This window comes from Herpailurus yagouaroundi, unplaced genomic scaffold (assembly GCF_014898765.1).
Source record: "Herpailurus yagouaroundi ecotype Mexico unplaced genomic scaffold, PumYag 77, whole genome shotgun sequence".
NCBI classification, from domain to species: domain Eukaryota; kingdom Metazoa; phylum Chordata; class Mammalia; order Carnivora; family Felidae; genus Herpailurus; species Herpailurus yagouaroundi.
In genome coordinates, this window is record NW_024412388.1 from 99,307,615 (window position 1) to 99,320,216 (window position 12,602).

At 49.9% G+C, this 12,602-nt stretch overlaps 1 protein-coding gene and 1 long non-coding RNA gene across 3 annotated transcripts in view; one reads left to right on the forward strand and one right to left on the reverse strand.

Moving 5' to 3' along the window:
• Positions 1 to 2,769: 2,769 nt before the first annotated feature.
• The window catches only part of LOC121027750 (uncharacterized), a 32,054-nt gene continuing 22,221 nt past the window's right edge, over positions 2,770 to 12,602 (forward strand). The window contains exon 1 of the long non-coding RNA XR_005788906.1: positions 2,770 to 2,969. This is a non-coding gene — a long non-coding RNA (uncharacterized LOC121027750). The remainder of the gene's footprint in view (positions 2,970 to 12,602) is intronic.
• The window catches only part of NGF (nerve growth factor), a 53,599-nt gene continuing 51,801 nt past the window's right edge, over positions 10,805 to 12,602 (reverse strand). For both annotated transcript variants that reach the window (XM_040471403.1, XM_040471404.1), the window contains exon 3: positions 10,805 to 11,703. In XM_040471403.1, the coding sequence (XP_040327337.1) occupies positions 10,966 to 11,691 (726 nt within the window). In that variant the 5' untranslated portion in view covers positions 11,692 to 11,703 and the 3' untranslated portion in view covers positions 10,805 to 10,965. The remainder of the gene's footprint in view (positions 11,704 to 12,602) is intronic.

The following is a 12,602-nucleotide window of genomic DNA, read 5'->3' on the forward strand; positions in this document are numbered from 1 at the left end:
ACTCTAACCTCTAGGGGGAGCTCAAGGCTTCTCCTCTCACCAGGTGACCAAAGGATAAGGGGTGGGGCTCCCAGTGGGAGGAATAATGTGATTATAAATGGAGCTGGACTGAGCAAATGCCCTTTTATCCACCCTCCCTGTTTCACAGTTTGCTTTTGCTCTTGGTGTCTTTTCCTTTTCTGCTGTCCTGTGTTTGTCATCAGATGGGCTTGTCTGGATGAGTTCACGTAAGTTCTACAAAAGCCAGAGATGCTCCAGTCAAGGTTGCCAGGATGGAAGACATTATAGGGATTTGGGGGGCAATGCTATAATTAGGAGGAAAGATTAAGCTTTTGCCTCATGCCTTCTTGGTGCTTTTATGCCTTGAGCTGTCATCATGAGGAGAGGCAGCCCGTAGAAGACACACCCAACATGTCAGTGAGCCAGGCACTGTGCTAGGCTCTGCAACACCATAATGAGTTAGACATAGTTCTTGCCCACAGAGGCTTTCGGTCTCACTGTTTAGTCCGCCACACTCCCGTGTTTAACTTAAATAATCGTTGGCAGAAATGCAAGATGGAGGAGTCTTGGTTTAATAATAGTAAGAAAACAAAACACAACAAAACCCCAAGGAATTATAATTTACCATAAACTCAAAATGAAAATCTAGAGTGATGTGGCAGCTGCAAAAGTTTTTGTAATTTTAGGCTCCATTAATAGAAATATACTATGTGGATCAAAGGAGTTAATAGTCTCATTGTAACTAGTGCTGGTCAGTCCACATCTGGAGTATTGTGTTTCCTTCTGGACACCACATCTGAAGAGACACACGGACAAATTAGAGTGTGTCTAGAGAGGGCTGCCCAGGATGGTGAGGGGGCTGGAAACCCTATCATACACAGATAATTGAAGGACCTGGGAATGTTTAGGCTGGGAAATAAAAGACTTAGGTGGGGGACATAATAGCTATTTTCAAAGATTTGTCATACAGAAAAGGGCATAGGCCAACTCCATGTGTTGTTATAGAGAACGCTTCTCAGGAATAGCACTTGGGTGAACTAGTGGAGATGTTAGGGAAAGATTTTTAGTTTGACATGGGGAGAAGCTTCGTAGCAACCAAGCTGTCCAATGGTGGACCGGGTGTTCTCTTTTCTCAGCATTTTACTTTCTTGTCTTTCTTTCTTTCTTTCTTTCTTTCTTTCTTTCTTTCTTTCTTTCTTCTTAAATATATTTAAGTTTATTTATTTTTTGTTTATTTTTAAGTGTATTTAATTATTTTGCGTTTATTTTTTAATTTTTTACAGTTCATTTATTTATTTTGAGAGAGAGTGAGCGTGAGTGGGGTAGGTGCAGAGAGAGGAGAGAAAATGTCAAGCAGACTGTGTGCTGTAAGCACAGAGCCTGACGCTGGGCTCAAACTCAAGAACCGTGAGATCACGACCTGAGCTGAGATCAAGAGTCGGACGCTTAACCGACTGAGCCACTCAGGTGCTGTCTGCCTCTCTTTCTAAGAACTGGTTTGCAGGTTCCCTTTTCCTCCCTAATGATCTCAAATCCCTCATTTTTCTTGGTCATGATGGAATGAGGCCTTACAATTTACTTCTGTGTGAGTGAATGGTAATATTGACAACCAACACTATGCTAAGCACTTTACAGAGGTGATATTGATTGCTTGGTGCAAAGCATGGAATAAATATAATCATTGTTCCATTGTATAGAGGAAGAAACAAAGCTTAGATAACTTGTGCAAAGTCACATACCTAGTGCTATGGACTGAATGATGTGCCCCCTAAATTCATAGATTGAAGCCCTAACCCTTAGTGTAGCTGTATTTGGAAATGGAGCTTTCAAGGAAAAAATCAGTTAAATGAAGTCTTAAGGGTAGGACTTCGATCCAATGGGGTCAGTGTCCTTATAAGGCCTCTTCTTTTTCCTCCCCGTCCCCCCCCCCCCCGTCTTTCTCTTTCCTCCAAGGGAGGACATAGTGATAAAGCACCATCTATAAGCTAGGAAGAGAGCCCTCACCAGAAACCAAATCAGCCAACACATTGATCTTAGACTTCCCAGCCTCCAAAACTGTGAAAAATAAATTTCTGTTGTTTAAGCCACCCAGTCAATGGTATTTTTTAAGGCAGCCCAAGCTGAGTAATATAGTCAGGAAATGGGAGAGCCAGGATTTGAACCCAGAAATTCTACTTTCCCAGCCTTTTCCTGCTATACATGCCTTTTCTCCACCAAAATATAAACTCATGGAAAAAAAAAACCAAAAAACAACAAACAGGTAGATTAGAAGTTTGAACCTAAGTGGATTAATGGAGTAGAATACTTTTCCCAGTGAATTAGGGGCAGAAACACATGGCAGACATAAATACGTAGCTTGTGTGCTCAGTGTGTTCTCCCAGACTTGCCACTTCTTGCTACTTTTACTGTGCAGGGGGTCTTTGTTAAAAGAAAATGGTACCCAGATCCACCCCGTAGTCCAGATGGCCTGCACGTGTCACCAGGCTGGGCCTTCTTTACTCAGTGGCACAGCCAGGAGTCTGATTTAAACATTGCTTTCTTTTTCTGACACTCTCCCCTGGTTCTGTGGGGATCTGGGTATTCCATTTTAATTGTGTCTTTATTGCTTTACGTAAGACAAAGTCTTTTATAATGAATAAGACAATTGAAAAGCTCTTTCCTCTTAAAAGCCTCTATGACTCACCAAATACACTCAAACCACAACTCAATAAAGCCATGATTAAAGTCTATGTCGAATAAATCCCTCAATGAGCAGAGTTTTGCGTGCTGTTACCACAAGTCATCGAAACCCTTTGATGTATGTTGGGCCCTCTTGCTCATAGACCTCTGTCCTATCATCACTTTCCCCAGCCATGAATCTTATGCCCATATGATTTCTCAGTGGAGAAGAAGTCTTGTCTAACGGGAGGCACAGAGGGAAGGCTTCCTGGAACATTGGAAGAAAACCAGGAAAGTGACCCAAATGAAAGGTAAGACTAGAAGAAGAAAATCAGCAGCAAATGGATAGCTTTCCCAGCTGGCATCCTTGCCTGTGCTGAATCCAGAGGCTGCTGGAATAAGTGAGCAAGACTGATTTAGAGGGAGTTTTGCCCACATTTTCATCTTCTGGCTCTTGTTCTGTGTAGAATCATGTTGTGAAAAAGAAAAAAAAAACAAAAACACCCTTCAAACAGTGTCTGAAACAAAATTCTTTCCAGAGAGACATTTATATTTACCACCTGAGGCTTCCAGTCCCAATACCAAGAGGTTCACTGAGTTACCTGAATATGCAATCTTGGTATACACGTACAACATTTGCTTTGATTTTATTGCTTCCAGCAACTATTAATTCAGAGAGAACTAACTGGCCATCTGTTCTGATAAACTTGAGGTGGCTTCAATTCTTTGAAAAATTTTTTTCCAGCGAAGCTTCTCTTCGGGCCATTGAAAGCCTCATTTCTTTGTGTGTTCATGATATTTTACTCAAAATAGTGATCTTTTTACTTAATGGATAAAGGAGAGATTGTAATGATAGCAGCAACCGTTAGAGATCCAGCAAGGAGCCCCCTAAAGAGAGAAGACTAGAACTGCTTGTTGTTTCTAAGTGATAGTCTTCAATGTCGGCCAACTGTAAGTTGTATGTTGCCCTTTAAGGGCAAGGGCCTAGAGGTGCAAACTCCACATATGAAACTCCATCCAGAGATCTGGCTTGGGGTTTTCAAATGCTTTGAGTACTCCTGACACGGTTGGGCTATGGAATTCATCTATTTCAAGCTGAAGGGAGACAAATCCTGAGACCAATGGGAGCTGCTTGTTTTACACACTTAACTGTGACATTTGTCATTTTTACAGCCATTGCCGATAGTTATATTGAGTGTTATGTAAACTGTCCCGGCTGTGGTAAAGACGGCCCCTCGGGGAAACTTTAAGACAGACCAGAATGTCTGACGCCGTTGAGGATGCCTTTTCATCCCTCTGTTATCAAGATGAAGAAACAGAGGGTCAGAAAGGAAAGGACGCTCACTCAGATTTACTTTGAGAGGGAAGGATTCTGCATCAACCTTCTGTTGTGGTGGTTTGCTGATCACTGAGTTTTTCTGCAAGTAGGACCGAGCCCGGGTGGCAGGATCTGCTGGGTGGCAGATACCTCTTTTTCTGCCTCGCCGCTAAACATACCCCTTTGAGGTCTGCCTCATGAGACCCTGCCTTGGCCACTGGCTTCCCTTTGGGATGAATTTCTACCTCCTCAAGGCTTGGTTGGAGCCCCCGTTGCGCTTTTCCCAGTATTATATGTGTGAGTCAGGTCTGCTCCCTTCTGACTTCTCCCCATCAAGGGAGGAGGACTGCGCCGAATCAGATCCCCAGGTCATTCAGGTGAATATTAAAGTCTGAGAAACACTTTCCCAGGGCGGGACCAAGGTCAGGGGCACAGGCAAGGAGTTTGGAACTCAGTGGGGGTGAGATGGGAGTAAGCGTAGGTCAGGACAAGCAGGTGGGGCCAAGGTGAGGGGCAGGGTGGTTACTGCCGACACCAGGGGTATTTGAGCCTGCCGCCTTGTGCTGTGGTGTGGGGTACGTGGATATATCCAGCCTAAATGCTCTTTTTGGCTTTCACCTTGGATGTAGGGGCCTGCAGGGTAGCGACCTACCTTACCCTCTGTCTCCTCGGGGCCTAGCATGGCACTGGCACATCAGAGATGTGCAGCTGGTGCCTGCTGAACTGAAGAGGCCTCCTCAGCCCCTCCTGAGCTTGGGGTGATTGTAGTGGAGAGTCGCCACTGATTCTGCATATCCCCCAGGGCTCTCCTGCTAAGATAAAGACGTTTTGGTATTTTCTTCAGCAAAAACCATCCAGCTGGATCAGAGAGGCTCCAGCATCATATCCCTTGAAAAAGCCCAGGCAGTGCCCAGAAGACCCAGCTTCCCACCCGGGTGTAGACCCATCAGCGTGCCACCCCTGCACAACGGAAAATGGACCTGCGGGTTCTTGCTCTTATTTCTGGAAGAGTTGGTGCCGGACGCCAAAGGCAGACCCTGCTGGGCACTGGGGGGATCGTGAGTGCCAGCCTCTGCAGAACCTCAGGAATGAGCGCGGCTTGCCGCGGCCTTCTCCTGGCAAGAGTTAACGCTAAGGTGCAGCCGAAAGAATGCGAAGGCGGCAGGGCCGGCTCGGGGGATTGCTATTGCAATCAGAAGACGGCCCAAGTCAGAGTTCCAAAGTCCTTTGAAGGGATGCCAGCTTGGACACATGCTTCCAATTATCATACGCAATCTCGAGACAGTGTGCAAGTTGCACTTTCATTATGTCAAAGCGAAAGGAATAGCGAGGGCGAAATAAAGGCGGGGGGGGGAGGCCGCCAGGCCAGAGACGGCACTGAGCTGTGGCACCAAATGTCAGCCCAGGCGCCTAGCAGGCCTCCGACCCGGGTCTGTTCCCAAAGCCAGGGGCTCGTTGGGCCCACTCTGAGGGCCAGCCTTTCTCCTACTTATTTGGGGGGTTAAGGAAACCCAGCTGATGAGGCTGGAGGGGGTCCCATCTTCAAGAAGCTATTTGCCTGCCCAGCTCTTTGGCATCTGGGCTCAGTACAAAGATTTTGTGGGTAGCATGAACCTTGTGAGCCTTGTGTTCATCCGCGGGATTTTACACCGTTCTTCCTCAGGTTTCCCCAGGGTCTGTATTTGCAGGAGAAACTAGTTGCTTTGCCAGCTTGTAGCTCAGAATGAGGCGAGAGAACAGGGGCGGTTCTTCCGTCTCTCCCGCCTGGGGCCGGACGACCTCTTGGGTGGGTTTTACATTGTTTGTAAATCTGGAAAACCTCCTAGCACAAACAATAATTTCATTCAACTCCTTTTTCCAAACACAGTTTTAAAAGTTGTTTCCTTCAGGAAGTCTTCCCTGATTCGCTCTTTCCACCTGGTTGCCTCTTATCAGTGCAGCTTTGGTTTTGAGTGTTTATCTGCACTGATTTGTTTGTTGCTCTGTGTTTTCAAGTCATTGTGTGGGTGCATGTGAGTGTAGGTACAGGTATGCTTCCTGGCCGCTTCTTAGCTCTCGGGGGCTCTCTGTGTATTTGTATGTTGTGCCTGTATGTGGACATACATGTACGTGTATTTGTATGTATTTGTGCGTGTATTTGTATATGTTTTACATACAACAATTGACAACATGCCCAGCATTGAGCTAAGTGCCTTACAACTTAACAAAGTAGATTCTATTGTTATCATCCACATCTTCTGTATAAGAAACCAAAGTGCAGAGAAAGAAGGTAATTTGTCTGATATGGCTCAGTCAGGCTTGCGGTGAGGCCAGGATTTGACTGTGGCAGTCTGATTATCCTCGTGGCCATGACACCACCCTCTGAAAGCTTCTCGGATAACTCTCCTGCAATGGCCTCAGGACGGACCTTGTCTTTAACCCCTTAACCCATTTATTGCTGACACAGGGGAGGCACAGACAGGGTGGGGGTGGCGGCGGTAGAGAAAAAAAAAAAAGGAATTAAATGGTTTTATCTGCCCTACTGCCCTGATCGAGCGCCTGTCACGTGCAAGATTGGGCCAGGTGCCACGGGGACGCAGATGGAACGCATCCTTGATTTTAAGGAGCAGTCCGGGGTTGGAGGGATTCTCTTCAGGCTTCTGGTGCAGGAGGGCCCCCCCCCCCGGTTTCATCTTGGCTCTGGACCTCCTGAGCCACCTCCACAAACCCAGGTGAATTTTGAGAAGGTCACAGCTTTTCTTGTGGCCGACTCAAGTGAGCTGGAGCGAAACAGATCCCATACGTGCTTGCCGCGCGGAAATGCTCAGAGCCGAGGGTCGCTCAACTTGCCAGAGGCTGGAGGGCTAAACCCATCCCAGAGAACCGAGAAGGAGCCCTCTGGCAGTGAGGCAGGCAAACAAAACGCGCAGACTTCTGGCACTCTTCTTAAGGTGGTCTTCGTGTTAGAACCCAGACACTTGCTCAGAGCTAATCCGCACGAGCTGCTCGGTACTGAGCTGGCACATAGCAAGCTCTGAGTAAATGCTCACAGTCACTATGGCATGTCACGGAACGAACTGGCGATACATCTGCAAAACTGTTCACAAACCTCCTCGCCTGGTTGAAAGCTGTTCCACCCTCTTCTAACATCCTATTAGGGGTCCCCAGCCAACTCGACTTTTCAAAACTAAGTTTTATTACATACTTCTCAAGTGCCAGGCACAGTGTGTGTATTTATGTATTATCTCATTGAATATTATATATTATCTCATTTAATCAGCTCTAGGCCCTCCGAGAAAAGTGCTATTATTATCCCCATTCCACGGATGAAGAAACTGCAACTCAGAGACGTGAAGCAACTTGGCTAAGGTCACACAGCCTAAGTAGAAATCCTTTGCTTGTGTGGCTCCAGAGCCCATACCCTTTACCATGAGGCTAGAACCTCTGGAATGTACGGGGCTTTCCTGAGCTTGGATTCAAACAGAATCTGAAGCTGAAGGACTGCTGTCCTTGCTCTTGACCTTCCGGGCCTGGCTATGCCATACCCATATTCATTTTCCATGACATCCGCTGACCAAAGGGTTTCCCTTACCCAATCCATGCCTCTGCCAATAAACCAATGTTCAGTGAGTGCCTTTCCTACACCCAGTACAGGAATTGTTAAGTGTAGGATACATTACTTTGCCTTACACTTGCATGGGATGTGGCTGTTTACTTTCAAATATGTGGTTTTGCTTCCTGGTCCTAACTCTGGGAGATAGGAATGATTATTTTCATTTCACAGCTGCAGGATCTGAGGTCAGAGAGGAGCCACGGCTTGCCAAAGTTCACAGATAGGAATGGGGGAGCGGGGCCTAGAGATAGCTCTGTGGACACCAAGTCCTTTGTTTGAGGCATCACACCAGCTGCTTCCTCAGCACCAGGGGCCTGGGGGCTCCCATGGTTCCATTCAGACTGCTGGAAGAAAGACTGAGGTCACTGCCAAGCTGGACCCCTCGTGATCTTCATAGCCCACACTTGCACTCAGTTCCGCACCGCCCCCTTCCCTTTTCTCCAAGGAGCAGGCAATATGTGGCCCAGGGCAGGGGGCAGACCCTGCCCCTGTGTCCTCTGTCCTCCAGGTCTGCGGTGGGCCCTTCTCCCATAATGCAGATTATACTGAGGAGGAAGTGGGGCAACCAATGAAGAACATTCCCGTGTCTCACGGGGGTGAAAATAGCCTTGCGCTGGCTGCTGAAAATCTGTATCTCTGTGCGTAGGTTGTTTTGCTAGTAGCGGAAGCAGATCTAGGGGAGGCTGGTGCTCTGGCTGGGGGAGGGGAGGCCAGCAGGACAGGCTCGGAATATAAACTAGAGTCAGGCACCACGTTGCTCTTGTCTCCCAGAACTAGGAGATTGGCTTTGCCGGGAGGGCTGGGCCGTGTCGGGCTGAGGATGAGCCAGGGTCTGCACTAGTTTTCTCTGGCATGCCGGAGGGAGGCCCTCTGATGAGGCTGCGAGGGGAGGCTATCTGCGCTGACCCTCCCGGCTTTGGGGGTGCTGGGGTGGGAAACCTCAGTGAGGCCAGTGAAGGAAGGGCTTGTGCGATCTGCAGCTGCCGCCCCCGTAGAACACAATGGGTGGGTTCGAGCTGTTGTTTCAACGTGTTCGAGTGTGTCTGTCTCCCTGATGACCTAGGCCAGCCTCTCGGAGGCTGGCCCGGCTGGGTCCGGAAGCCAGAGCTCCCCCGCTCTGTGTGTGTGTGTGGGGGGGGGGGGGGGGTGCAGAGTCCAAGCTGCAAAACCACCAGGCTCGGGGTTGATTTTGGACTGCTCCAGCTCTGTTCAGCCAAACTTCAGCCAAGCCGAGAGCTCCAGGCATGGTGTGAAAACCCTGACTCCCACACCGTGACTCCAGAGGTGGGCCTGGAGCCCCGGCACCTTCGGGGAGGGCCTTGGCGTTAGTGGGGTGAGGGGGGCCTCCTTTTACCTGACCCTTGGCCTCCGTCCTTCCTTAGAGGTTTGGAGGCTGTCAGCCCTCCGGGCAGGCCAGGAGAGTCCCAAAATATCTTCTTGAGAGGTCCCAGCGGCCCGTAGTGCCGGGAGTAGCTCCCCAGACCCTTCGTGCTGGCCAAGCTGCTCACCAACGAAGCTTCGCGGCTGGGAGCTTCCTAGATGCCTCCCTCTCAGGCCTGCCAGCCCCAGGAGGAAGGCCCCCCAGGAACTGTTTGCAGGCGGGGTCAGGGGGGCTGAGGGCACTGGAGCCCAGCAAAAAGCCGCAGACACAGGCCAGTGGGAGGCTCCCTCCCCCAGGTCTTTATCTGACCAAGTATCTCGGCACACAATGTTCTGGTTGGTGTTTCTTGAACATAAATCTTTATTCCAATTGCAGTAGCTTTGATGGAAAAAAACAGGGCACACTTCATCGTGCTTTTACCCTAATCAAATGTCTCTCTTGCCAATGCTCTCGACGTTTCTAACTTGCCCTATTTGGATTGGGTTGGGGGCGGATGGGACAGAGAAAGTTCTAGAGGAATGAATAGGACCATTTGCTGTTTTGTTTTTTGTTTTTTGTTTTTTTTTTAACCAGAGGGACAAGCTGGATCTAAAAACTAGAGCAGGGCTTTCACCCCGTGCAGGAAGGGGATGGCTAGGGAAGTGAAAACTTGGTTTCAGTGTATGTGTTCTTCTGGGGGAAAAACTGTGCCTTCAGGGAAAAAATTAAAAAATCGCAGGGGAAGGTGGCAGCTTGAGGATGGGTGGAGCCCTGGGCCAGGCTGCCCCCTGGGGTCTGTCTGTCACCCCCATCTCTTTCTAAGACCTGTTGAAGTAGTCAGTGTTGATGAGGACAACCCCTCAAAACATGACTACTCATGGTGTTGGGTTTCTTGGAAGCCCGGGATCCTGATGCTGGTAAATATGACACACCTTCCTCCTCTTTCTGCTCCATCGCCCCCCTCCTCGCCTGCCTCTCCTCTCCTCTCTCCCGTTAGCTTTCCCATCAGGGCAGGCAGGAAGCCATTGTTCCCTCCTGGCGTGACCCCCCTTTCCTATGCATCTCCCTGGCTTTTGTGTTGGTTCTCACTCTGTTTCTTTTCCTCCCCCGCCATCTTCTCTGCCGGTCCCATGACCCCGTCTACCTTTGGTCACTTGTGGACATCACCCAGTTAGAAATCAAAAAGTTCTTTCTGGCTCCCTGGCTCGTAGGCCAACGCTGGAGCCCCTGGAAGTTGCCGTGGGGCCGTCAGTGGGTGGGAAGAGTGTTGGAGGCTCTCCTGTTTTCTCGGATAATGAAATCTTTCTGCAGGAAGCCACTGGAGGACGAATCGAGGACCAGCCAGTAGTACTAAGGCAATCTTAACATGAAATCAGATCCACCATGACAGCTCTCATGAGATTATCTCGTTACCGCTCCTCTGGTCAGCATTTCTGCAAAAAGCAGCTCTCCCCCTAAGAACAAGCCTACCTCACAGGTCTTTGGTGCACGTCTCCTCCTATCTAGATGGTGAGGGCCTCCAGGACCCAGGCTGGGCCTGAGGCAGGGGATCTGCTTCTGATGAGGCTCCACAAACCTCCCCGCGCGAAGCAATCAAGGCTCCTGCATCGGGGCGGTGGGACAGGTAATCCAAGGATTAGGTAGCTTTGGCTCTGGAATGCAGAGCAAAGCTGCAATCCAGCAGACTTCCCTTTCTAATCATGTCTGGCTTAGGCTAATATCTGAACCCAGTCAGCCTTCCCTGAAGTTTTTGCAGAGCTGGCTGGGGTGGGGCGAGGGTTCCAGCCAGGGGTTGCTGTGGGCAATTCACCCTGCAACGGCCCAAGCCTCATAGGTGGTCACAGTGGGGTAAAATGACTGGGGCTCCGGCACAAGGGATGCTTCCAAAAATTTAATAAATAATGATTTTTTAAAACTGTATAAACTATAAATTACCATGCAGTCCTTATAATTTAAAATAATTTACAGGTTGAGGTAGGGAGGGGCCCAGGAGGGTGTGGAGGGGGAGCTCGGGGAGGGCGGGGGTTGTCCTGCAGGTCAGGCTCTTCTCCCAGCCTTCCTGCTGAGCACACACACACAGGCCGTGTCGATCCGGATGAACCGCCAGGCGGCCTGCTTGCCGTCCATGGTCAGCGCCTTGACGAAGGTGTGCGTCGTGGTACAGTATGAGTTCCAGTGCTTCGAGTCGATGCCCCTGCACCCGCTGTCCACGGGAGTGGGGTCCCGGCACTTGGTCTCAAAAAAGTACTGTTTGAACACACTGTTGTTAATGTTCACCTCTCCCAGCACCATCACCTCCTTGCCCTTGATGTCCGTGGCGGTGGTCTTGTCCCCCACCCACACGCTGACGCTGTCGCACACCGAGAACTCCCCCCGGTGGAAGACAGGGTGCGACGACGACCGCTTGCTCCTGTGAGTCCTGTTGAAGGAGGCAGCACCACCCGCCTCCAAGTCCAGACCCTGAGTATCTGCAGCCACAGGTGGGGGGTGCGTGCTGAACAGCACGCGGGGTGAACGCAGTCGCCGCTTTTTAAAAAGTTTGGGGTCCACAGTGATGTTGCGGGTCTGCCCTGCCACCCTCGCGGCTATTGCCCCGGCCGGGGTGCTGCGGGCTCTGCGGAGGGCTGTGTCAAGGGAATGCTGAAGCTTAGTCCAGTGGGCTTGGGGGATGGCGTGTCCTGCTGGGACATTGCTCTCTGGGTGTGGTTCTGCCTGTATGCCGATCAAAAGAGCTGTGATCAGAGTGTAGGACAACATGGACATTACGCTATGCACCTGGAATGAAACAGAAACAAGGATTATTCCACGGTGCACTAAATTTTGAACAAAGGCAGCTTCTGGGTCTTGACCTCCCTAGAGGATCATGAGGTTTCACCTGGGAGTCTAAGGGCAAGGTGACCTGGGATTTACCATTCAAACCGGGATACCCTTGAGAGTGACAGGGGCTGCGAGCTACAGTTATCTGAGCAGGCATGGATGGGCCGGCTCAGATGACCTGGGGGTATGGTCATGCCATCTAGGGGTGGGCTTTTTCGGGAAGGGACAGAGCCCCCAAACTTGCCAGCAGCTCTTACCGAGTCTTTTGAGTTGTCTGCCTGCCAGCCTGGGGCAGCTGTGGGCCGGCAGTATATGTCTGACACCTGTTCCCAGCACTGTGTCCTGCCCGAAGGCTTGGCTCCCCTGGGAAGGCTGTGGGAAGGGCTGCCGGGGACGTATCTTGAAGCCTTGGCACCGAATACACTTTCTTCAGACAGCAGTACCGGGTCAGATCTGAGATCTGGTGACTCGGAACCCTTGCTACAAATCCATGAGGCATCACGTTTGGCAAAAAGGTATAGAGCTCTGGGACCGTCATCGCCAGCCTATTCAGCTGCCAGCCAGCACACACAGATACTGATACTGATAATAGTTCCTGGTTGTGGGACATTCTTAAACTTTTCAAATGCATTCATTTCGAATTTCTCATTAATCTGTGAGTTAGGTTAGGATTCATCATCTTTCTGTCATGTACAAAGAGAGTGATCCACACAAAATTAATGAACAGGCCTAAAGTCATCGGCACAAACTAGACTAAGAATAGACGCCAAAGCGGGGCGCCTGGGTGGCGCAGTCGGTTAAGCGTCTGACTTCAGCCAGGTCACGATCTCGCGGTCCGTGAGTTCGAGCCCCGCGTC